A 22,181-nucleotide genomic window follows, 5' to 3' on the forward strand; every position below is an offset into this window, starting at 1 on the left:
GGGCGCCGAGGCGCATTCCAGCTCCCGGAGCCGGTGGGGGTTCGGCGTGCCCTGCCCCCAGCCAGACGCGACCATGCTGTCCCGTCTGCTCAAGGAACACCAGGCCAAGCAGAATGAACGCAAGGAGCTGCAGGGTGAGCCGAATATCGCGTCGGCATTTGTCTCTCCGGCCGCGGCCTAGCTTCAGCCTGGAGCCCGGACCTCGAGTAACTGCCCAGACCTGGCGAAGGGCGCCAGCTAGCGGGCAGCGAGCGTGGCGGAGAGCAAACCGAGGGGCGGCCTTTTTGGAGATTGCGTGCCCTGGCCAACGGGCTCTGGCCCCTTCGGCGACACTCGGGTCCCCCCTCGGCAACGCCGCCAATCCCCAACTTGGCGGCCTCGTAGCCCCGCCCTCTTTTCGTGGGCCGCTGTGCCTATTGGTAGGGCGCCTGTCATTCTGGGAGTGGGGAGGAACGCCCCCGACGAAGGAGGCCGTGGGATTGCTCCCAGAGACCCGGTTCTAGGAGGCCTGAGACCGCCGAGGAGGGGGTGGGGGGCTCGCAGTCAGGCGTCGTGGGTGCTGCCCTTGGCGTCCTTAAGCGAGTCCGCCTCTCTCAGATGAAACTTTGCTTTCTATTTCGGTCGTTTTCAACTCTGACATCAGTGGAGAGGTTCGCATGAATGGGGGAAGAACCTGTAGCTCCACCCCTCAAAAACCAGTCCCGGCTCCAATCCCTCTTCTCCCCCCCCCCCCCAGAGAAGAGGAGGCGAGAGGCTATCACGGCCGCGACCTGCCTGACCGAAGCCCTGGTGGACCACCTCAACGTGGGGTACGAACATCCTCCCGGCGACAGCAGCTCCCCATACCCCCACCCCGAGTTGGGGCACTGGCAAGGTCTGGCCCCCAGACCCCTTTGGAAGGAGTCAAATGTTCCACGCGGTCCCCCGCCCCCCACGGGGTTCCCAGCTTGACCGTCTGGAGACAGGCATCAGCCAGCTCTGCTGCTAGCCCTAGAAGAGGAAGGAGCAGCTGTGCTGGTTGGAGAGGCGGCCAGGGTTCCCCTGGCAGACACAAGTTGCTGCCATCTGCCCCCCCTTCTCCCTTCCCGGGCCAGCTGTCCTCCCGCGGGAGGGAACGCCCCCTCCTTCCCTGCGGCCTGCCCCCCTCTCCTTCTCGGCCTCCCACCCCGGCAAGCCTGAGGAGCAGCTGGCAGGAAAGGGCTGGCCCTGCTGGTGGGGTGAGGACAGGACCTGTGCCAGGAGCCCCGGAAGAGCCAAGCTGTCTCTTCCATCCCTCCCAGGTCTCCAAGGACCATCCCCTGCCAGGTCCCTAAGTGAATGCCAGTCACTGCCAGAGACCTGGGACCCCAGAGGCCCGAGGTGAGGATTGGAGAGTCAGATAGCCCCGTGGTACCACTGTCGGGGGGAAAGGAGGCAGCGTGGTGCCTTCCACCCCGGGGCAAGTAGATCAGCTTGGCCATGCGTGCCGGGATGAGTCAGCCAAGTGAGCCGTGCAGGGGCCGGGGTCATCTTCATTACTCATCCGTGGGGAGATCAGGGGAAGAGGCTGGGGCCAGAGCCTCTGGCCGCCTCCCTTCAGGCGGTCCTGTTCACTCAGCGCTGTCTCCGACCAGAAAGGCCAGAGCCTGTCCCTTTTCCTCCCTCCCCCGTTGGCGCCGCCTGGGTTCAGCTGTGTCTACCATTTCTGAGCTTGGCCCAGGCTTCCCCTCCTCTCCCTATGCCACAGGCCACCCCACTCTCAGCTCCCAAGGCAGCTGAGCCAGAGGCAGATTAGAAAGGGTTTTGTGTTGCTCCCACGGCTCTTCAGACAAAGGCCCCTGTCAGGTGTCCTGCCCCTTGCCTCGGCCAGCCCCCACACATTCCAGTGGGTGGAGGGCGCCGGATGTGGAGGCCCCTGGCTGGCCTAGAGAGCTTTGGGGTGCGGAGTGAAAGATTCATCAGCTAGGCAGGGAGAATAGTGATGAACAGCCCCGTGAGTCCATGGTCATCATGCTAACTGCCCCCAGCACCTTGGGGAAGAGAAAAGAAAAACCACTGCCTAGAACAGAAGGGAGGGAGTGTGTATGTGTGTGTGTGTGTGTGTGTGTGTGTGTGTTGTGTGCGGCTGAAAGGAGAAGGAGAGAAAGTGAGAGCCAGAAAGAAACCCCTGGGATATCCTTCCTGACCCAGAATTTCTGGGGAGGCAGTGAGCTCCCCCATCCCACCCTAGATTCGGCCGGGGAGGGGGCAGGGGGACCTCTTGCACAGATCACCAGCCTTCCAATCACTGGCAGATGTGTCCCTGCGGCTGGATTTTCCCAGCAGCACCACACCCCCTTCCCAGCTCCTCCCTCAGGAGGAATCCTGGGAGTGGGAAGAAGGAGCCGGGTCATTTGCATCACATCTGAGAGTGGCCAAAATCCCAAGGTTTTCCCTAGCCTGGCCCCTTGGCCGGCCTTCCCCTGCCGCACTGGAATCTCGGTGCCAGAGACCACCCGAGAGACCAGAGGGGCAAGCTGACCTCCTTCCTCCTCCTAACCCTAGTGTGGCCCAGGCCTACGTGAACCAGAGGAAGCTGGACCGCGAGGTGAAGACCCTGCAGGCCCAGGCTGCCCAGTTTGCCAAGCAGACAGGCCAGTGGATTGGGATGGTGGAGAACTTCAACCAGGCTCTCAAGGTGGGCCTCGCTCCCTTTATCACCTCCCCATTCTGGGCCCCCACAGTCTGCCTCCCTCAGGGGTTAGGGAGGAAGTGGAGCTGGTCCCAGAAGCCCCACCTGTGGCCCCAGTGTGTGAACAGCCAGAGAAAGGAAAGTCACTGGTGGGTCCAGGGGGTGGGTGAAAAGCACCCCCAGCCTGGGAGCCGCGCCTGCCCACCCACCTGCTTCCCCTTCCCAGGAAATCGGGGATGTGGAGAACTGGGCTCGGAGCATTGAGCTGGACATGCGCACCATTGCCACCGCGCTGGAATACGTGTACAAGGGACAGCTGCAGTCGGCCCCCTCCTAGCCACTCCACCCCCGCCCTCCACCCCGCCCTGCCTGTGTCACCCGCACCAGGCCGTGAATAAAACCCCAGCCTCCGTTCGTGTGTGGTGTGTTTCGAGGTGCTCCAGTGTGGGAAGTGGGATGGAAAGATCAAGGGTGACTCCCACAGGATGGTGCCATTTAGATACGGGTGGAACCAGCTTCCTCTTACTGTCCCGACCCGCTCCTCCTCCTCCTCAGGCCTGGTGCAGGTTCCTGTTGGGTAAGCTTAGGGTGCGAGTGTCCCACACTTCCCCAGAGAAGGTTCTAGGGGTCCTTAGGGCGTCCTAATTCGGGACTTGAGTTTCCTGCAGAAGAGAAGTAAGACACACAGCGTGCCTGGGCCCCTGCTCTGGCTCGGGGCCTCTCCACGTGCTCAGGGCCTCTCCCAGGCCAGCACTAAGCAGTGTCATGAGTCTGGGCCGGGTGCGAGATTAATTCTTGGAGGCACAGCAGGGCCAAGAAGGGGGAGGAATGACAGGTCCAAGGCCACCAGCCGAGAGGGGCAGCTGCTGTCCCTGACAGCTCCCTCCTGGGAGACCACGACACAGGTGGCCACTTACCCAGGCTGACAGCCCCAGAGGGGCCTGGGCAGATCTGGCCTCTGCTAAGCCCTGGCCGCAGGCAGCTGGGCTTTGGCAGACCTGGCCTCGGGGCTCCAGGCTCAGGGCTCCTCCTCCTCGGCCCTCCCTCCACCCCCCTCGTACATGTGCTTAATACTCCTGACACCCGAGGCCACCCACTCGGACTTGGGCCTTAGCTGGAGCTAGCGTGGGAGCCTGGGAAGCCAGGAGCAAAGTCTCTTAAAAGCAAAACAAGAAGCTTCGGGCTTTGTAGGACCTGCGAGCTTTCCCCAGAGGAGGTAAGGGGGACCCTGGGAGCTGGGGTGCCGTGAGGGGAGGGGCTGGAGGTCCCGTGTGCCAGTAACTCAAAGCGCCAGGCATATCTCATCTTCCTCACGTGGCATCCCAGACCCTCATGGCTCAGGGTGTCAGCCCCGCTTGGCAAATGAGGTTCAGACACCGCCATACAAGTTGGAGGCCACCGGGACTTGGGCGAGGGGCTCCTGACCCTGTGATTCCAGGCACAAGGCCGGGGTTACACTTAGAGGGTTGGGGGTCGCTGCGGAGGTGAGAACAAACAAGGAGGTCCCTCTGCTCCCCAACACAGGCCCCGGCTCATCCGGCTTGAATCAGGTTAGCCACAGTGCAGGGCCTGCCCACGTCTGTGTTGCAGAGATGAGTTGTAGTTTGCCAGTTATTCACCAGGTAGATAATTTCTCAAATCTGCTCAGACTGGACAGTCCCAGCCAGGGAGGATATTAGGGGCAAGGGCTTGGGGGCCAAGGCTTCTGCCCAGCCTACACTGCCACCTACAGGCCGTTTTGGATCCTGCCATGTGGCTGCTCCTGCTGCTGGGTGCCTTGCTCTGGGCAGGGCTGTGGCTGCTCAGGGACCGGCAGAGCCTGCCCAGCAGCGATGCCTTCATCTTCATCACCGGCTGTGACTCAGGATTCGGGCGCCTTCTGGCACTGCGACTGGACCAGAAGGGCTTCCGGGTCCTGGCCGGCTGCCTCACTCCCTCTGGGGCAGAGAACCTACAGCAGGTGGCCTCCTCCCGCCTCCACACCACGCTGCTGGACGTCACTGACCCCCAGAGTGTGCAGCGGGCAGCCACGTGGGTGGAGTCACACGTTAAGGAAGCAGGTGAGGACCCTGGCACCCAGGGGCGGTTGCTGTGGGAGGGCCTCACCTGCCCTCTGCGCCCGTCCCGTCTCCCCCACAGGGCTCTTTGGGCTGGTGAATAACGCTGGCGTGGCCGGGATCATCGGGCCCACACCGTGGCTGACACGAGACGACTTCCACCGCGTGCTGAGTGTGAACACGTTGGGTCCCATCGGGGTCACTCTTGCCCTGCTGCCCCTGCTGCAGCAGGCCCGGGGCCGGGTAGTGAACGTCAGCAGCGTCCTGGGCCGCCTGGCAGCCAACGGTGGGGGCTACTGTGTCTCCAAGTTTGGCCTGGAGGCCTTCTCTGACAGCCTGAGGTGAGGGGCGCAGGGCTGTGGGCTCCCAACCCAAGGACGGCCCTCCCAACAAACAAATTAGTGCCTGCCCAGGGTGGGCCAGCAAAAAATAAGACACAGCACAGTGGAGTATCCAGGAGGAGAGGGCTCAGGTCCAGACACCATGGATTCAAGTCCTTTCATGCAAGCTTAGGGTCTTTCTTATTTATTTATTTATTTATTTGAGAGGTAGAGTTACAGACAGAGCAAGAGACAGAGAGGAAGGTCTTCCTTCCACCGTCTCCCATGTGGGTGCAGGGGCCCAAGCACTTGGGCCATCTTCCACTGCTTTCCCAGGCCATAGCAGACAGCTGGACTGGAAGAGGAGCAATCGGGACTTGAACCGGTGCCCATACAGGATGCCGGCGCCGCAGATGGAGGATTAACCTACTGTGACATGGCACTGGCCCCTCAAGCCTCAGGGTCTTACAAAGATTCCTTCTCTTTACCCATTTTTTCTTCTCTGTTAAACTGGGATGAGAAGCTCTACCTCCCAGGTGTGGTGAGAGGTAAAAATAAGGGGCCCAGCAGTGCCTGGTAGGTACTAAGTGCTCAGAAAAGCCTGCTATTGCTATAAATAGGGAAACAGACTACCATCACTAAGTAGCACATGGCCAAAATGTAGAAGGAATACACACCAGCTAGCAGACGCGCTGGGGCCTCCCACCCCTCATCAGTCAGTAATCCTGTTCAGGGGGCCATGGGTGCACAAAGGAGGTGGGGCAGGACGACAGGGCAGCGGGGCCTCAATGTTGAGCCGAGCACAAGGCGCTCAGGAAGCCCGCCCTCTTCCCCGTCACTCAGTATTTTCAGCGTTCCCCTCTGTCTCGGTCCCTCAGCCTTTCATTTCCCAGTCAGCCCGGAACACAGGCTTTACATGTGGACTTCTGCGTCTACACCAGGGCACTGGCATGTGTCCCCACCGCCCCCACCCCCAGAACTACCAGTCTGCACCCTGCATGTCAGCACTCGGAACTCACGGGGTTGTTCTCAGGCCAGCTGCAGCCAACTGCCTGCAGGCTCATAATGGTCAGGCTAATTGTGTTTCTTGGCCCATGGTGCCTAAACCGGGTGGCCCTTTAAGGAAAAGTGTGCTGACCTCTGCTACAGATCGTAGAAGAAAATATAAAGCCTCCGGCTGCCAGGCAGCCCGGACCTCCCCCGTCAGGGCTCCTGCCCCTCATCTGTGTTAAGGCCCTCATCTTAGCTGCCCAACCTGTGCACCACAGGGCAAGCGCCCTGAGCCCTCCCTCTGCCCCTACTCCAGGCGGGACGTGGCTCCTTTTGGGGTCCGAGTCTCCATCGTGGAGCCTGGCTTCTTCCGAACCCCTGTGACCAACCTGGAGAGCCTGGACAGCGGCCTGCAGGCCTGCTGGGCACGGCTGCCCCCGGCCACACAGGCCCAGTACGGGGAGACCTTCCTCACCAAGTGTGAGTAGCGGGGCCAGACGGGGGCATGGGACGGCAGGACGGGAAAGGACCACCAGGAAGGTCAGTCCCACCCCAGCCTGTGGGAGGAGTGGGGGCAAACAAGATGGGATGCCACGCACAGCAGCCCAGTCCCACCCCCCAAACGGGGCTGGGGGGTGAGGAGGCGAGGAACCCTCTGACCTTGCTAGGAACAAGCCCAGGACCCAGAAGATAGGGCCCAGGAGGGGGGCAGTGTCCTGAGGCTGATGACACCCACCACGGGGCCGCAGATCTGACAGTGCAGCGACGCATCATGAACCTGATCTGTGACCCGGACCTCACCAAGGTGAGCAAGTGCCTGGAGCACGCCCTGACTGCTCGTCACCCTCGAACCCGCTACAGCCCAGGCTGGGACGCCAAGCTGCTCTGGCTGCCGGCCTCCTACCTGCCGGCCAGCCTGGTGGATGCCGTGCTCACCTGGGTCCTTCCACAGCCTGCCCAGACCGTCTACTGAATGAATCAGCCTCCCAGAGAGACTGTTTTCCAAGAGCAAGGACTCTGACTTGTTTCTGCCCTCGTTCTGGTACCATCTGGTGCCTGGCGCAAAGCAGGCACTCAATAAATGTGTACTGTCTAAAAAGCAGAAAGTGAGTGAGCAGAAATGAAGGCGTCCCCAAACTGCCAAGTCTTTAGTGCCTGCAAAACGCCCACTGGGGGGCGCCGGGAACTCCTGCATCTTCGGGTGAACTTTGCAACCGCACCCGGAGGAGTGGCCACCAGAGGGCACTTTGCATGTGTCACCTATTTTCTGCATGGAGTAAGGTTACAATTCTGTGTTTGTACTGGGAATGGATCTTTAGCTCTCTTCCGTGATGAAGCATCAGGGCCAACTTGAGTGGTTTCCAAGGGGAGGGGGGGGGATACTCATTCTCCTCAGTCCAGAATGAGGGAAAGTGGCCACCCTACTTATCAGCACCCTGAAAGGAAGCAGGTCCCCTTGAGAACTGCGCGAGAGGGGGCTGCTGGGCCCCCAGGTGCACAGAACGCCAGGGAGAGCGTGGCCACAGCTGACCCAGGCTGGGCTCTCCCAGGTGAGGCCTGTGTGGGAATCCTGGGACTTACCCAGGAGGTGGTTTCATGGATGTTCCAGCAAAGAGCGCAGGGCTGGGGGCAGAGAGGGCACTGGGCCGGCGCCTCCTCCAGACCCCACATCCCCCTGCCAGCCCACTCAACACGTTCAAGCACAACCCCCTTTCCCAGACGCTCACCACCTGCCTTCCCCGGCGGTGCACACAGAGCAAGGGAACAAGGATAAGGAGGAAGAGGTCAGGTATTGCTTTGAGACAAACAGACACCATGTCTCTTTTCGGTCTGAAAAAATAATCCGTTTAATTGAAAAACCTGGTGGATACGACTGCACTCCCCTAGACGGAGGGGGCTGAAGAGACCAGAGCCCTACATCACCTCGTAGCCACTTCGAATGCTCTTCACAAGGCAGCAGGCAAAGACAATGCCCAGGACCTAGAAGGACAGAGGCAGAGGGGAGTGAGGAGGGCAAGCCACCCCAGATCCACCCGTGGGACCACGGGCCCCTGCCCGGGTCATCTCTCACCTCCACAAAAGCAATGCCCAGGGCTGCTGCCGCCACCACCAACACGTTTTTCCTCAGCCACAGCCCGATCTTCTCCACGCAGCCCTGAGGGGAGGCAGGCACACAGGTGAGAGCACTACCAGAGCTTCCCACCAGCCGGCACCAGGCACCTGGCCCGCCACCTCTCGTCCCTGACCCTGTCCACCTCCCATCCCTAACCCCGGCCACCTCCGTCCCAGAACGTTTCCGTGCCTCCTGAAGCCTCCGCCAGGTTATCCAGCCCCCTCCCTACCTCGACATAGATGTCCTTCACGTTGAACTTGACCCCACAGCCCGAGGTGACGTTGACACAGCAGGAGTCAGGGACGCGATCCCTGGTCATGCCAGGGATGGTCGCCCAGTCCGTGTAGTTAGCAGCCCCACAACACGTGAACTGGGGGAGGAGAGGGAGACGGGGGAGAGGGTGGTGATGTGAGCCTCCCCCCTTGGCATGGCGACGCCTCTGCCCCCGGCAGCCCCGCTCACATCTTTCTGCATCCTGTCCAGGATTAAAGCGGTCTGGTTGTCTGTCGAGTAATTCTGCATCTGCTGCCGGAAATCCTTATTAAACTCCGACATCACCTGAGAGTAAGGAGAAGCGCTGTTGAGGTCCGAATCCAGGCACCTGGGTTCTGAGCAGCCCAGGGGAGGACCGGCCCCTCACTCCCCACTCACCTTGTCTCTAAACACGTAACCAGCAATGGCAGCGGCCACCTCCACCAGCATGATCAGAGACAGGAAGATGGCAAACTGCAGGGGCACAGCACAGGAGTCAGCCTTCCAGTCTACGACCCGAGACCTGGCCACGGGGACACGTCCCTGGCACCACCACTCACCGTGATCATAAGACAATAGTTCTCCTTGCAGGTTCCACAGCAGCCCACAAAGGCCACCAGGAAGAGGAAGGCCCCCACGGCAATGATGACCACAGGCAGCAGGGAGCCAGGAGTCGCTCCGTGGGTTATGGTCTGACTCAAGACGAGCTGCGCCCCCACACCCACGGCAATCAATCCCACTGCACAGGCCTGAGCGAGAGGGCACGGGAGGGTTAGGCTGGCCGGAAACACAGAGCTGACCCCTGGAGGAGAGGCCTAGCCGCACTCCTCCGGGAAAGGGGACTGCGGGGGAGGGGATGGAGGGACTGGGGAGAAAGGAGAAGCTACCGGTGAGCTGTGACCCCGGGGCACACATTCCTGACCAGAGCAGGACGAGCCTCCAGGGCGCCCAGCCCCGGTGCCAGCCCACGCCTTGGCGGTGACAGCTCCGCCGGCCGGCTAGGCCAGGAAGGAGAAGGGGCAAGGGTGCTCCTCCCTGGACAAACTGCGGCTTCTCGGCCCGGGCGGGAGCCACTTGGGGTGAGCAGTGCCCTTCCTCGCCCCCACAGAAGCCGGGCGGGAAAGAGGGGAAGGATGTGGGGTGGAGGAAGAGGGGGCCGCGGGAGGACGCGGCAGAGGAGCCTCGTGGCGATAGCATCAGGCCGTTGGCTGGTTGCCCCACTGCCCCAATCACAAGTGGTTGGGTCACCAGACAGGAAGGGCCAGGAGGGGTGGGGGTGGGGCGCTGCCCGTCCAAGAGGACCACTTTTCGGTCAAATGGGCCTCCGGGGTCCCCGAAAGCCAGAAGACGGGGTGGCGGCGCCGCCCTCGGCCCCGTTCCCCGGGCTCTCCCCGCACATCTGGCCTGCAGCTGCCTTGGCTCTCGGCGGTCGGGAGCCAGGGCACCCCCCACCCACCGACCGCGCCCCGCCAGGCTCGCGCCCGAGCTCCGCACTCACGCAAAAGGCCAGCAGGAGCACGTAGAGCAAGAACTTGACACATTTCATTCCTCCTTCCACCGCCATGGCTGCCGGGCCTGGGGTCCAGGGGAGGCGGAGAGGGGGGATTAGGGGGAACCTCGCTTTCCGAGCTCCCCGCCGGCCCTCGAGGCCTTCCCTGCCCGGCCCCCATTCCCGGCCCCTCCCACCCGGAAAGCCCGCGGTCGGTTCCACGTCTCCCAGCCCCCTCGCTCCCCGGGCGGCAGAGGGGTGGGGGTCCCCGCCCGCCGCGGCGCGAGCTTGGGGCAGCTCCCGGGGGCTCGGGACTGCTGCCGACCCCCGGCCCACCAGCCCCGGGCGTCCCACCAGTCCCGAAAAACGGCCCTCCGGCCCAATCCCGAACCCACCCCGTAGGCTCCTCGCCAGCGCTCTGGGCTGCCCCCCGAAAATTAAACAAGTGCGGCAGGCACCCCCGCCCACCCCGCCCCTGCTCGGGAACTTCCGAGCAAAGTTGCTCCAGGGCCCGGAGCGCCAGCTGAGAGCGCGGGGCGGGTCTTCGGCGGCCCCGGGCGAGCCCCAGGAAAGGGGCGCCCGAGCGGCCTCCCCGACCCCGCGCCCGAGCCCGCCGCGGCCCCCGCGGCCTCACCTGGGCTCCCCGAGGCTGTGCGCTCCGCTCCTGCCGCGGCTCAGGGGCTCTCTAGCGGCGCCCCCCGGCTGCTGCCCCGCCCGCCGCGCGGCCCCGCCCCGGGCTCCGGCCACAGCCCCCTCCCCCGCCGGGCGGCCGCCGGCCTCCCTCATGTGACGCGGGAACAGCTGCGGCCTGAGTCACCGGGGCCGGCCCGGGGAGGGCCGAGCCCCCAGCCCAGCGGGAGCCACGTGGCCCCCCGGCCTGCAGGACAGCGCCCACGCCCGCCCAGGGAAGGCTCGGACGGCCGGGCCCTGCAGGCGCCTTGGGGCCCTCATGGCGCCCCCACCTCCGTGCCAGCTCGTGGTAGGACGGCGGGACCGAGCGCCGCCTGGTTCCCTCTGGCTCTGGGCGCGGCAGAGGAGGCGGGCGAGGGCCGAAAGCGGGGGCGGTGGGTGGCCGGGAGCTGCCCTCGAAGTCGCCGCCGAGTCGCTTCCTCCGCCACCTCTGGGATCGAGCCCCTACCCCCAGCCCCAGCCCCAGCCCTGAGTCTGCAGCGAGAGCCGTGGGCTGCTTGGGACTGGGTGGGCCAGAATAAACACGTCCAGGGAGTCTCGCAAATTCTAAGTGAGGGCTCCTCCATTCTCCAGGGCGGGGAGAAGGCAGGAGGCCCCCTTCCACGGCCACCCCACCCCTCCAGGCCGCGTCAGGGCGGGTCCCTCGGGTCCCTCCCGCGGAGGAGGAGTGCCAAGGTCTGTGCCCCGCTGGCTCATGGCTCCTGTTACTGGGGACGACAGCAGGGCAGGGGCTGGGGTATCCAGGCTGGGGGCACGCTCCAGGGCCGCCGGCGGTCTCCACCCCTTAGGTGCTTCTGGACCTGCCTCAAAACCACTTCCCGTGTCTTGGGCGTGTGGGTGCACACAGAAGCTGTCAAAGGGACAGGAGGGGAGGGCGGGCCTGGCCGGGTGCAGAAGCAGTCTCCAGGATCCTGGCCTGGACTTTGCTTCCCCTCACCGCGGCAGGAAGGCTGCGGAGGAGGAGGAGCGAGGGGCCTGAAGAAAGGAGTAGTGATCAGCTTCCTCCCCGTGCCTCGGCTGGATGCCAGGCTTGTGCATCCAGGGGAGGAAGACCAGAGCCCTGCCTGCTCTCTGCAAGCAACAAACCAAGCTCTGTCCTGGGCGTGAAGAAAGGCAGATGCGTCAGGTGACAGTTGGGCACACAGGGAGGAGGGCACCGGGTGGGCGGCTTAGCCCCCCCCCCCCCGCCCAGTGACCTTGCAGGATCTCAGTTCCAGACAGGGAAAGAAAGAAGCATTTTTCCAAAGCACGTGGAGTTGCCTCAAAGGCCAAGGGAAGGATGTGGTGAAGATGGGAGGGGAGAGAGCTGAGATGCCCAGCCACCAAGTTCAGCACTTGGTCCTGGATTCAATTGGATGCCTGAGCAACCCAGCTGTGAAAGACTTGCTGGGGGGGGGGGGGGGTGCCAGGGCTGTAGTGTAGCTGGAAAAGCTGCCTACTGCAACTCCAGCATCCCATTTGCCTGCTAGTTTGAGTCCTGGCTGCTCCACTTGTCATCCAGCTCCCTGCTAATGCTTCTGGGAAAGCAGCTTTTTTTTTTTTTTTTTTTAAGATTGGTTTATTTACTTGAGAGAGTTACAGACAGAGAGAGGGAGAGACAGAAAAGTCTTCCATCCGCTGGTTCACTCCCTAAGTGGCCGCCACAGCCGGAGCTGGGCCAATCCGAAGCTAGGAGCCAGGAGCTTCATCTGGGTCTCCCAGGTGGTGCAGGGGCCCAAGGACTTGGGCCATCTTGCACTGCTTTACCAGGTGTGTCAGCAGGGAGCTGGATCGGAAGTAGAGCAGCTGAAACTTGAACCGGCACCTGTATGGGATGCTGGCACCACAGGAAGAGGTTTAACGTACTATGCCACAGAGCCAACCCCATAAATAAATCTTTAGAAAGAAACAAAAAAAAAAGTTATCTGAAAATCCATGCATTGTGGCACAGCAGGTTAAGCCACCACTTGCAGACACTAGTATTGAATCCATGGATTTGTGAGGGCTCGCAGCCTCAGAGAGCTTTTCCATCTCAGGAATGTGGGGGCAGGGATTAGCAACCAGGAAAGGAGCTGACAGTGAAAGGCCCTTGCTGCACTATTGCAGGTACTGGGCTGGACACCTGGGCTGATGAGGTCAGCGTTGTCCTCAGACAGCCTTGTGAGGTCGGTGCTTTCCTGCTTTCAGAGATAAGGGAGCAGACTTAGAGACATGGAGTCACACCCAGAGTTCAAGCTAGTGAAAAGCAGGCTGAGGATTTTAACCCAGAGCTCACGGGGTTCCAAAGCCTCTGCTTACTTCTCTCTCTCTAGGAGGCCAAGAGAAAAGAGAACCTCAAGACGGGAAGAGAGGGGACAGTGACTGGAAGTGTCACATCGTATGGTGGGAAGTAGAAGGCCACAGAACCAGTGGCTCTCTCTGGACCAGGGTCAGGAGCACCTGCTGAGGCTGAAGTGGAGACATGCGCGTGGGCAGGGAGAGAGCACGGGTGGTCAGCAGAAAGGGACTCCTGGAGGGGTACCACGGGAGGGGCTGTGAGCAAACTGCAGCAAGTGCAGAGTGGTGGGGCCGGGGGAGCCCCAGAAGACCCAATCATGTGGAGCTGGAAGGGAGGAACAAGGAAGGGCAAGAATGGCCCATTCTTTAAAAAAAAAAAAAAAAAAGATTTTATTTATTTGAAAGTCAGAGTTACACAGAGAGGAGAGTCAGAGAGAGAGAGAGAATCTTCCATCCTCTGGTTCACTCCCCAATTGGCCGCAACAGCCAGGGCTGCGCCGATCTGAAGTCAGGAGACAGCAGCTTCTTCCAGGTCTCCCACGCGGGTGCAGGGGCCCAAGGACTTGGGCCATCTTCTACTGTTTTCCCAGGCCATAACAGAGAGCTGGATCGGAAGTGGAGCAGCCAGGATAGAACCAGCGCCCATATGGGATGCCGGCACTACAGGCCAAGGCATTAACCCGCTGTACCACAGCGCCAGCCCCAAGAATGGCCCATTCTGTAGGAGAAAAAAAAGATTGATTGATTTAACAGGGAGAGCAAGAGAGAGGGGAGAAGGGGAGAGACAAAGATGGAGACTTCTCATCTTCTGGTTCACTCCCCAAATGGCCCCAACAGCCTGGTCTGACACAGGCTGAAGCCAGGAGCCAGGAGCTTCGTCCGGGTCTCCCACATGGGTGCAGGGGCCCAAGCACTTGGGCCATCCTCCACTGCTTTCCCAGGTGCATTAGCAGGGAGCTGGATCAGAAGCAGAGCAGCCGGGGCTCGAAGCAGCACTCCCACGTGGGATGCCGTTGTGGCCAGCAGCGGCCTGACCCTCTGTGCCCAAGAATAGCCTCTTCTGAGTGGAATTCATGGAGGCAGAGGGGAGCGTGGTGAGCGCCGGGGGCTGCGCAGGGGAAATTGCTGTGCACGGTTTCACAGAGGGGAGGTACAAACGTTCTGGAGACGGAAGGAGGTGGTGGTTGCACAACATACTGCCACTGCACCGTCCACTACGGAATGGTGAGAATGTCAGAAGACTTTAAGCTATCTGTATTTTACCACAAAAGAAGAGGCGCAGCGGGTGCTGGGCCTAGCACTTGAGACACATGTCCCAAATCAAAGGACCCAGGTTTGATTCTCAGCCCCAGCTCCTGACTCCAGCGTCCTGCCAACACAGACCCTAGAAGGCAAGTAGGTGGGTCCCTGGCCCCAAGTAGGAGATCTGAAGACCAGGAGAGCAAGACAGGGGCTGGGGGCCAGTGCTGTGGCGTAGCAGGTTAAAGCCCCAGCCTGCAGCGCTGGCATCCCATATGGGTGCCAGTTCGAGTCCCGGTTGCTCCACCATGCTGGGAAAGCAGTGGAAGATGGCCCAAGTCCTAGGCCCCCTGCACCTACGTGGGAGACCAGGAAGAAGCTCCTGGCTCCTGGCTTCAGCCTAGCCCAGCCTCAGTCATTGTGGCCATTTGGGGAGTGAACCAGCAAATGGAAGACCTCTCTCTTTACCTCTCTCTGTTTATTTTCAAATAAATAAAAAATAAATAAATCTTTAAAAAAAGACAGGGGCTGTGCTGCGGGGGCTCACACAGCAGCCCAGCACAGGCTCCCCAGACAGTGGGTTCTAGACCCCAGGGAGCCCCAGTCGGAGCGCAGCACAGCGACATCACCACTGATATACTGCTTAGAGGTGAGAGAGGGAACTCCCCCGTCACTGGTGTGGGCAGCTCTGACCACACCAGCTCCTTCATGGTGGGCAAGACCAGGCCCCCGGGGTTCACAGGAGAATGCATCCAACATGCCCTTGCGTCTGCACAGAGATGAAGCCACACTGGCTGCATCGGCCTGCAGGGCTGGGTCCCTCACACCTGCCACCAGCACAGACCACAGGCTGCTGGGACACCTGGTTCTGCCACTCCCGAGGGGGTGACCTTGGCTAAGCCCTCACCCCTCCCTGAGCCTCAACTTCCTCCTGGCTGAGTAGGAGAAAAACAGCTCCTCCCCCACCTCCCAGGGCAGTTGGGGGCGGGGGTTGGCTTTGTTACCTTAAGAATGCTAAGCCCAGGGGTCCGTGTTTGGCACAGCAGTGAAGGCGCCATTCGGGATATCCATGATGTATCGGAGCGTCCAGGTTCAAGGCCCAGCGCTGCTTCCAGTTGCAGCTTCCTGCTAATGCACACGCTGAGGGGCAGCAGTGCTGGCTCAAGTACCTGAGTCCCTGCCCCCTACAAGGGAGACCAGCTCTCAGCTCCAGCCCCAGCCCAGCTCCAGCCATTGTGGGCATTTGGGGGATGAATGAGCAGATGGGAGATTTCTCTCTCTCTCTCACCTTCCTCTCCAATAAATAAAAGACAGCGTAAGTTCTGAACCTGGCATTTGGCACAGGGGTTAAGACACCACTTGGGATACCTGCATCCCATGTCAGAGTACCTTGGGTTTCAGTTCTGCTTCCTGCTAATGTGCAACCCTCATGTATGCGGGTCCCTGCCATCTGCATGGGAAACCTGGATTGAGTTCCCATCTGCCAGCTTCAGCCTGGACCAGCCAGCCCCAGCTTCTCCCCCTCCCACGCACCTTGGCCTTGGCCCAGACCCCCATTCCAGTCCCAAGGCCCAGCTCCTGTTTGTGACGTCCTACCCGACCCCGACCTGGCTCTCTCTTCAGGGCCCTCCTCCATCCCAACCTCATTCTTTCTGGTTTTCCCTGACTCCTGTCTCAGTCTTTTCCCAGCAAGGGTCACCATTACCAATGGGGTTGACCCAGCCTGCCTGGTGGGTGGGCAGGCGGGCAGCCCAGGACCCTCAGCCAGGCCCATGGCTTCCTAGGGAGGGTCTTAGCTTCTGTGTGTCTCCCCTCCAGGACCTGGCTCAGGAGCATGGTGGCACCCACTGGAGAGCCGCAGAAATTCACAGCCAAGGTTTCTCCCAGGACGAAGCAGAGGTGGACATGGGAGAAAGGAGAAAAAGCAATGCTGGCGGGCCGGGTGATCATCTCAGCTTTCCGTTCCTTTGGGACTGAAAGAGCAAGCTTTTATCCGTCCATGAGTAGGAACCCTAAACAGCCCAGGCACTGGGGCTATATGGAGTTGAGGTTCACACCCCCAGATGCCTGCAACGGTCAGGGCTGGGCCAGGCTGAAGCTGGCAGGTCTTCTGTGCAGATGGGTGGCAGGAACCCAAATACGGGAGTCATCAGCTGCTGCCCCCCGAGTGCGCATTAGCAGGAAGCCGGAATTGGGAGAACTGGGACTAGAACCCAGGTACTCTGGTATCCCAAGCAGCGTCTTAACCTCTGCACCAGAAACCCCAGTCTCCAAGATTCTTAGGTGGTTTGGGTGGGGGGAGGGCTTGCACAGCATGGGGGAGCATCCAAGGACCTGCGCTGAGAGGCTCCAGGGAGGAGGTGCTCACCAGCCACCTCCCAGACCGGCTACATCCCTTCCCATGGGCAGCTTGTCTTGCCCTCCGGTCTCTTGACTTCTGTGTCTCCTTCCCGGCACCCAGCCTGCCTCTCTGGTCATGCTCTCACCATTGCTGCACACACCTCACCTTCACTGCCCTGTGCCCACCGCTGACTCTTCTCTGGACACTGGTCCCTCCAGACCTGCCTGCCTCGGGGTCATAGCGCAGTGGGTTAAGCTTCAGCACCCCCTCATGAGTGCCAGTTAGAGCCACCGGCTGCTCCGCTTCTGATCCAGCTCCCCGCTAACGCGCTTAGAAAAGCAGCAGACAGCCCGAGTCCTCAGGCCCCTGCCACCCATGTAAGAGACCCGGAAGGTCTCTCCAGCCCCAGCCATTGTGGTCATCTGGAAAGGGAACCAGCTGATGGAAGATCTCTGTCTCTCACCCTCTCTGTAACTCTGCCTTTCAAATAAAATACACAAATCTTAACAATACCACTTCCTGGCAGCCTAGGTCAGCCCCTCCGCCAGCATCCTGGTGTTCCTGGACAAGCTCTCAGACCCCTGCTTTCCTAACCAGCAGCTCCAGGGCCGGTGTGGCCAGCTGAGGCAGCCCCGGCATCGGGCCCAAAAACCGGAGCAATAGAGGCAGGAAAGAGCGGAGAGGCTTGGAGGTCGAGGGAAGAAAAGAGAGGGCGTGCAGCCAGCGGGTGCGGAGCTCGCCTGGGGGTGGGGGGCGCGGGGGTGCAGCCCCTTCCGTGGTGTCCTGCCTCCACTGCCACCCCTCTCCCAAAACACAAACTCTTTGGCCACCTCCTACCAACTCCCAACCTCTCCTGGAGGGCCTTGGGGCCGCCGAGGGACCCAGGCAAGATAATGACCGGGTTCAGTACGTGGTGTGGGAGAGGGCGGTAATTACACAGGGAAGGGCTTCTGCTCCAGGGCCCGCAGGGTTTTGTGGGCAGAGGCCCGGGGGCGGTCCTCCCGCCCCCCACAAACCCCGGCCCAGAAATGCCTCCCCGCAGCCCCGGGGGCCACAGGCTAGAAGAGCCGGTGCGGGAAGGGAGGCCCTGGGGGCGCCTCGCCCCCCACCCACCCCGCGCATCCAAAGAAGGCCCGCGACGCCAAGGAATGCGTCCACCGACTCCCAACACAGGGCGCTCAGCCAGGACGGGGGACCCCGCGTGGGGAGGGGAGAAAAGGGCCGGCCACTGCCGAAACCGGTTCCGGCGGACGACGCGGCTGCGGGCGGGCGTGCGGGACAGCAGGGGCCGCCGCGCCTTACGGCCGTCTCGCCACCCGGCAGCCGCACCTCTCAGCAGCGCGCAGGCCTCCCGGGCCGCGAACCCCCGCGGCGGGGGCCTCCCCGCAGCGCCAGACCCGCCCAGAAGTGGCGCAGGTACCGCTCGCCCTCCCCCCCTCCGCCTTCCAGGTCTCCGGAACGCCCCCTGCCCCCGGAAGGCCACCGCCTTCGCGCCCACCAGTCCCACCTCAACGCCCTCCCTGTAGGCCCCGGCCCACATTTGCCGCGAGCCAGTCAGAACCTCGGAGGAGGCGGGCCTGGAGGTTGCCGGGGTAACGCCGCGCTGGGGGTGGGGGGGCTCCCCGGGCTGGAGAGCAGTTGCCAGGGAGACCAGGCGGTGGGCGGGGCGCCCAGGCGCAGTTCCCTGGACTAGGGTGAGATCCCCACGTCCGGATCCCTGCCCACCAGGGCGCCTTCCTCAGGAGTGAGCCTGGGGGCAGCTGGGGTGGTGACGCTCCCAAGGCGTTAGTTCCTGCAGGGACCACGCCCGAGGGACCGTCAGGAAAAAGACAAGGGCTGGAGAATGGACGAGGCTTAGCGCACTGGGATAAACTCCTAGAACTTCTCCTCGGACCAGAAGTCTAAAGTGAAAAATTGGAAACTATCCCCTCCAAAACACACACCCAAAATCTTGGCTTTAATTTCACCTCCCAAGAGCTGACATTCCGAATCCCACCACGAGATGGCAGCCATGTCCACGTATTGGTTAAGCACAGTCCTGGAACCAGGACAGAGGCCAGGAGCTGGAAATCCTGTCTCATAAATTGTTCCTGACTCTAACTCCCTGATATTTGGCAGACACCATAACCGGGCATGAGCATTAATACGCAGTTTTCACTTCCCTATGCATCTCCAGCCAGGTCCACTCAGCAGGGCCAGGCCACTGAAGAACACTCAAAACACTCTCTTGGGTCTCCCCGTGGGAGGGCTCTAAGTTGGGGCAAGAGTAAGGACACACAATGCACTTGGATGGAGGCATCAACCATTTCACCCCCACGATCTTAGGAAATAGGTGCAGGGTTTGCTCTCATCTTAACACACAGGAAATCTGAAGCACACAGAGATTTAATAACTTGCCCGAGTTCACACAGCCAGAACATGGTGAGAGCTGGGACTTGAAGCAGGCAGCCGAATTAGATTCTCAAAGCCTTGTGGTTAACTGCACCCGTCACGGCCCAGGTAGACCTAGGGAGAACATCTCGCCTAGACAGGGGTGGGGGCTGGAAAGGACTCCTGCCTGCCACTTAGAAAATCTTCTCCAAGCTGAGACCCAGGAAAGAGCCAAGTCCCCAGTGGGTTGGAGGGAGAGGAGCTAGGAGTGGGAGTTGCTCTAGGAAGAACAATCAACAGAGGAAGATTGGGACACGGTCAAGAGAAGGGGGTGGAATGCTGTATCCAGGTTTCCAGGCGGGAGGAGTGAGGCTCCGTCACCTTGGGACTGTGAGATGGCCCACATGCGAGGGGGAAAAGAGGAGAGTTCTGGGGTTTTTTTAAAGATTTATTTTATTTATTATTTGAAAGAGTTACACAGAGAGAGGAGAGGCACAGAGAGACAGAGAGGTCTTCCATCCTCTGGTTCACTCCCCAATTGGTCATAATGGCCGGAGCTGTGCCAATCCGAAGCCAGGATCCAGGAGCTTCTTCCAGGTCTCCCACGTGGGTGCAGGGGCCCAAGGACTTGGGCCATCTTCTACTGCTTTCCCAGGCCAGAGCAGAGAGTTGGATTGGAAGTAGAGCAACCAGGTCTTAAACTGGCACCCATTTGGGATGCCGGCACTTCAGGCCAGGGCGTTAACCCGCTGCGCCACAGCGCCGGCCCTGAGATTTCTGTTTAATCTGTGATTTTTTAAGGACTATGAATATAATAAATATAATATATAAAAATATATATTATATAAATAAATATTTATTTATTTATTTGAAGGTCAAAGCTACAGAAAGAGTGGGAGAGGCAGAGAGAGAGAGAGAGAGAGAGAGATCAACCTTCCATCCACTGGTGCACTCCCCAAGTGGCCGCAATGGCCCAGGCTGGGTCGTGCTGAAGCCAGGAGCCAAGAGCTTCTTCCAGGTTTCTCACATGGGTGACAGGTGCCCATGCACTTGGGCCATCTTCTACTGCTTTCCCAGGCCATTAGCAGGGAGCTGGGTCGGAAGTGGAGCAGCCAGGACTTGAACCAGCTGCCACCTGGGATGCTGATGGGTGGCAGCTTTACCTGCTATAGCACAGTGCTGGCCCCAAATCTGTGATTTGATTTTTTTTAATATCACTTTTTTTTTTCCATTTTATTTGAAAGGCAGAGAAAGAGAGAGACAGATGGAGAGAAATCTTCCAAACAGAGGTTTACTCCCCAAGTGCCCAACACAGCCAGGCCTGGGGCAGGCGGAAACCAGGAGCCAGGAACTCAATCCAGGTCTCGCACTTGGCGGGGCAGGGCCCAAGTTCTTGAGCCATCACTGATTGCAGCTGGGTCAGAGACTGAAACAGGGCACTCCAATACGGGAGGTGAGTGCTCCTTATCTGTGGTTTCTGAGGTGCCTAGAGCAGCTCAGTGGAGACACTCGGGGGCATCTGTCCTGGGCTGGGCCTGGCACCGTTTGTCCAGTGTCTTGTCCATGCCACATGATTCTTGAGGAAAGGAGCACCTGCCACAAGGGCCATGTTTGGCCAGGAAGTGAAGACGGGGCTGAGAGCCAGAGGTAACACCACCTCTGCTCAAGGTGTTTGCCATTCTGCCGCGAAGATGACATCAGAAAAACATGCTGGTTATGCCAGCGTCTGTGGGAAAGGCTCCAGGCGGTCAGAGAGGAGAGGAAAAGAATTGCAAAGAAAGAGAAACCCCCCATGAGGGCCTCAGCCAGAGGATTCCGAGGAAGGTCGGCGCTGTGACCTCCTTGTCCCACCTCTTCGAGGAAGGAACTTGAGATGCCCGGATGCCCATCTTCCGGTCCAAATCAAGGGAGGGAAGCAGCGGTCTGTTTTTGTTCCATTCTATTGCAGCCTCAGGCCCTGTCCCCCATGAACATGCACCGTGAAAATGCACCGTCTCTTCCAAGATCCCCGGCTCAGGCCCCTGACCCCTACACCTTCTCACCTCACACCTGCATCCTCACTGCACTCCAACCCCCAGCCCCAACTCTCTCCACTGCCCAGTGCTCCCTGCACCTATGCCAAGCCGACTTCCAGAGAGGACCCGATGTGATGTCCCTCATGCATGATAACGGAGCTTATCCATTTACTCAACAACCATTGCATGTGCCAGGAAATAAACAAGACCTGAGTCCCTGGAACATTTCCTGTTTATTGATCTCCAGGGCTTTGGGGTTAAAAAAAATCAACCTGGAGGAACTGGGGTCAGAGCATCAGGAGTTAAGCAACCTCAAAGCACTCCTGCCCTCGGCCCTGGGGCGATGCCCAGGGTCGCATCAGAAGACTGGGTCTGGTCCCACATCTGGGGCCCTCCCCTTACAATGATTGTCTCCCATTCTTACTCCTGCAAGTCCAGTCCCTTCCAAGACTACGGATCCAAAGGCACAGTTAGGGAAGCTGGACCTCCTGGTTCCCCTCCCCGGACGGCCCCCGGCTCCTCCCTCTTGCAGCCTTCTGATTCCACTGGGCCCGGGGAAGCCCCGGTTTGGAGCTCGCTGTGGTCCCAGCTCTACACCTGCTGCCCGTCACCTCCCAGCCTCGGCCGATGCCTCTGCTGGTCTCCCTCTGCGCCCAGCCCGCGGCTGCCAAAAGCCAGCACTTCTCTGGGCTGAGTTCACCACCTCCACCACCTCACCGCACTCCCACAGAAGCTGTCTCTGGCTGTCACTCCTGCCTTGCGCCTGCCCTACGCGCTGCCTCCTCAGGGACCCCCCCATCGGAGTCTGCCTGTTTTTGCCGCCCCCACTGGCCTTCCGGGGTCCTGGGCTCCATCCCATCGATTCCTCTGCACCTGTTCCCATTCCTCTGCCGGGTGCCCGTCTCTCCCGGTCCGCTCTGCAGCCCCTGGCCTCCCTGTCCGGTGCGCACGGCGCTCTCCTCCCCTGGGATTGCCCCCACGCCGCCTCTCCCGCCAGCTGCCTCGTCTTTGCCCGGCCCGGTGCCTGGCGCCCTCGGACTCGCCTGCCCCTCCTTTGTCTCCCCTCTCCCCCCAGCCCCGGCTCCTCGCCCTGGCGCTCTGGCGCTCCGGCGCTCCCGGCTCTCCCGGCTCTCCCGGCTCTCCCTCGATCGGACTTTCCCTCGCTCTGCGCCCCTGCCCCACATCTCTCGGCTCTGCTCATCCCACTCAGGGCCCGCGCTCCCTCCCTCCCTACTCCTCGGCTCTCTCCGGCTCCCTCTCTCGCCTCGGATGACAGCGCTACCTCTTTTGTTGGCTCCGTAGCCAATCGCCGCCGCTGACGACACGGGGGCCGGGGCTATAAAGGGCCTGGCCCGGGCTCGGGCCCCCCCAGCCGCCCGCCCCGGCCGCCCGCCCGCCC

General features: G+C 60.9%; 3 protein-coding genes and 2 long non-coding RNA genes across 9 annotated transcripts; 3 read left to right on the plus strand and 2 right to left on the minus strand.

The window, feature by feature from the left end:
* Nucleotides 1-3,064, plus strand: BLOC1S1 (biogenesis of lysosomal organelles complex 1 subunit 1). Of its 2 annotated transcripts, XM_017341922.4 has the most exons (5): nt 1-134; nt 737-874; nt 1,281-1,359; nt 2,524-2,656; nt 2,877-3,064. In XM_017341922.4, the coding sequence occupies exons 1-5, from the start codon at nt 74-76 to the stop codon at nt 2,985-2,987; spliced, it is 522 nt and encodes a 173-aa protein (XP_017197411.1). In that variant the 5' UTR covers nt 1-73; the 3' UTR covers nt 2,988-3,064. The 2 variants fall into 2 exon arrangements, with proteins under 2 accessions (XP_017197411.1, XP_008254829.1); XM_008256607.5 differs by lacking the exon at nt 1,281-1,359 and having other exon boundaries at nt 737-809.
* A 405-nt stretch (nt 3,065-3,469) lies between these two features.
* RDH5 (retinol dehydrogenase 5) lies at nt 3,470-7,123 on the plus strand. 2 transcript variants are annotated; one of them, XM_051832842.3, is made up of 5 exons: nt 3,470-3,866; nt 4,383-4,710; nt 4,790-5,048; nt 6,334-6,497; nt 6,767-7,123. In XM_051832842.3, exons 2-5 carry the CDS (start codon nt 4,401-4,403, stop codon nt 6,988-6,990), a joined length of 957 nt encoding a protein of 318 aa, XP_051688802.2. In that variant the 5' UTR covers nt 3,470-3,866; nt 4,383-4,400; the 3' UTR covers nt 6,991-7,123. The 2 variants fall into 2 exon arrangements, with proteins under 2 accessions (XP_051688802.2, XP_089164587.1); XM_089308461.1 differs by having other exon boundaries at nt 3,733-3,866; nt 6,686-7,123.
* Nucleotides 7,124-7,839: 716 nt separating this feature from the next.
* Nucleotides 7,840-10,966, minus strand: CD63 (CD63 molecule). 3 transcript variants are annotated; one of them, XM_070051282.2, is made up of 8 exons: nt 10,834-10,966; nt 9,881-9,957; nt 8,943-9,131; nt 8,782-8,856; nt 8,593-8,688; nt 8,360-8,500; nt 8,089-8,172; nt 7,840-7,997 (listed from the first exon to the last, which is right to left on the minus strand). In XM_070051282.2, the coding sequence occupies exons 2-8, from the start codon at nt 9,944-9,946 to the stop codon at nt 7,932-7,934; spliced, it is 717 nt and encodes a 238-aa protein (XP_069907383.1). In that variant the 5' UTR covers nt 9,947-9,957; nt 10,834-10,966; the 3' UTR covers nt 7,840-7,931. The 3 variants fall into 3 exon arrangements, with proteins under 3 accessions (XP_069907383.1, XP_069907382.1, NP_001075668.1); XM_070051281.2 differs by lacking the exon at nt 10,834-10,966 and adding an exon at nt 10,267-10,558; NM_001082199.1 differs by lacking the exon at nt 10,834-10,966 and adding an exon at nt 10,506-10,543 and having other exon boundaries at nt 7,844-7,997.
* A 2,239-nt stretch (nt 10,967-13,205) lies between these two features.
* On the minus strand, nt 13,206-18,137 carry LOC149123487 (uncharacterized). Its single transcript, XR_016216791.1, has 3 exons — nt 17,905-18,137; nt 15,061-15,240; nt 13,206-13,535 (listed from the first exon to the last, which is right to left on the minus strand). It is a non-coding gene; the product is annotated as an uncharacterized LOC149123487 (long non-coding RNA).
* LOC149123488 (uncharacterized) lies at nt 17,704-21,001 on the plus strand. The gene is made up of 2 exons (XR_016216792.1): nt 17,704-17,813; nt 20,012-21,001. It is a non-coding gene; the product is annotated as an uncharacterized LOC149123488 (long non-coding RNA).
* The last annotated feature ends 1,180 nt before the right edge of the window (nt 21,002-22,181 follow it).

This window comes from Oryctolagus cuniculus, chromosome 11 (genome assembly GCF_051225735.1).
Source record: "Oryctolagus cuniculus isolate XC-2025 breed Fujian yellow rabbit chromosome 11, ASM5122573v1, whole genome shotgun sequence".
Classification (NCBI taxonomy): Eukaryota; Metazoa; Chordata; class Mammalia; order Lagomorpha; family Leporidae; genus Oryctolagus; species Oryctolagus cuniculus.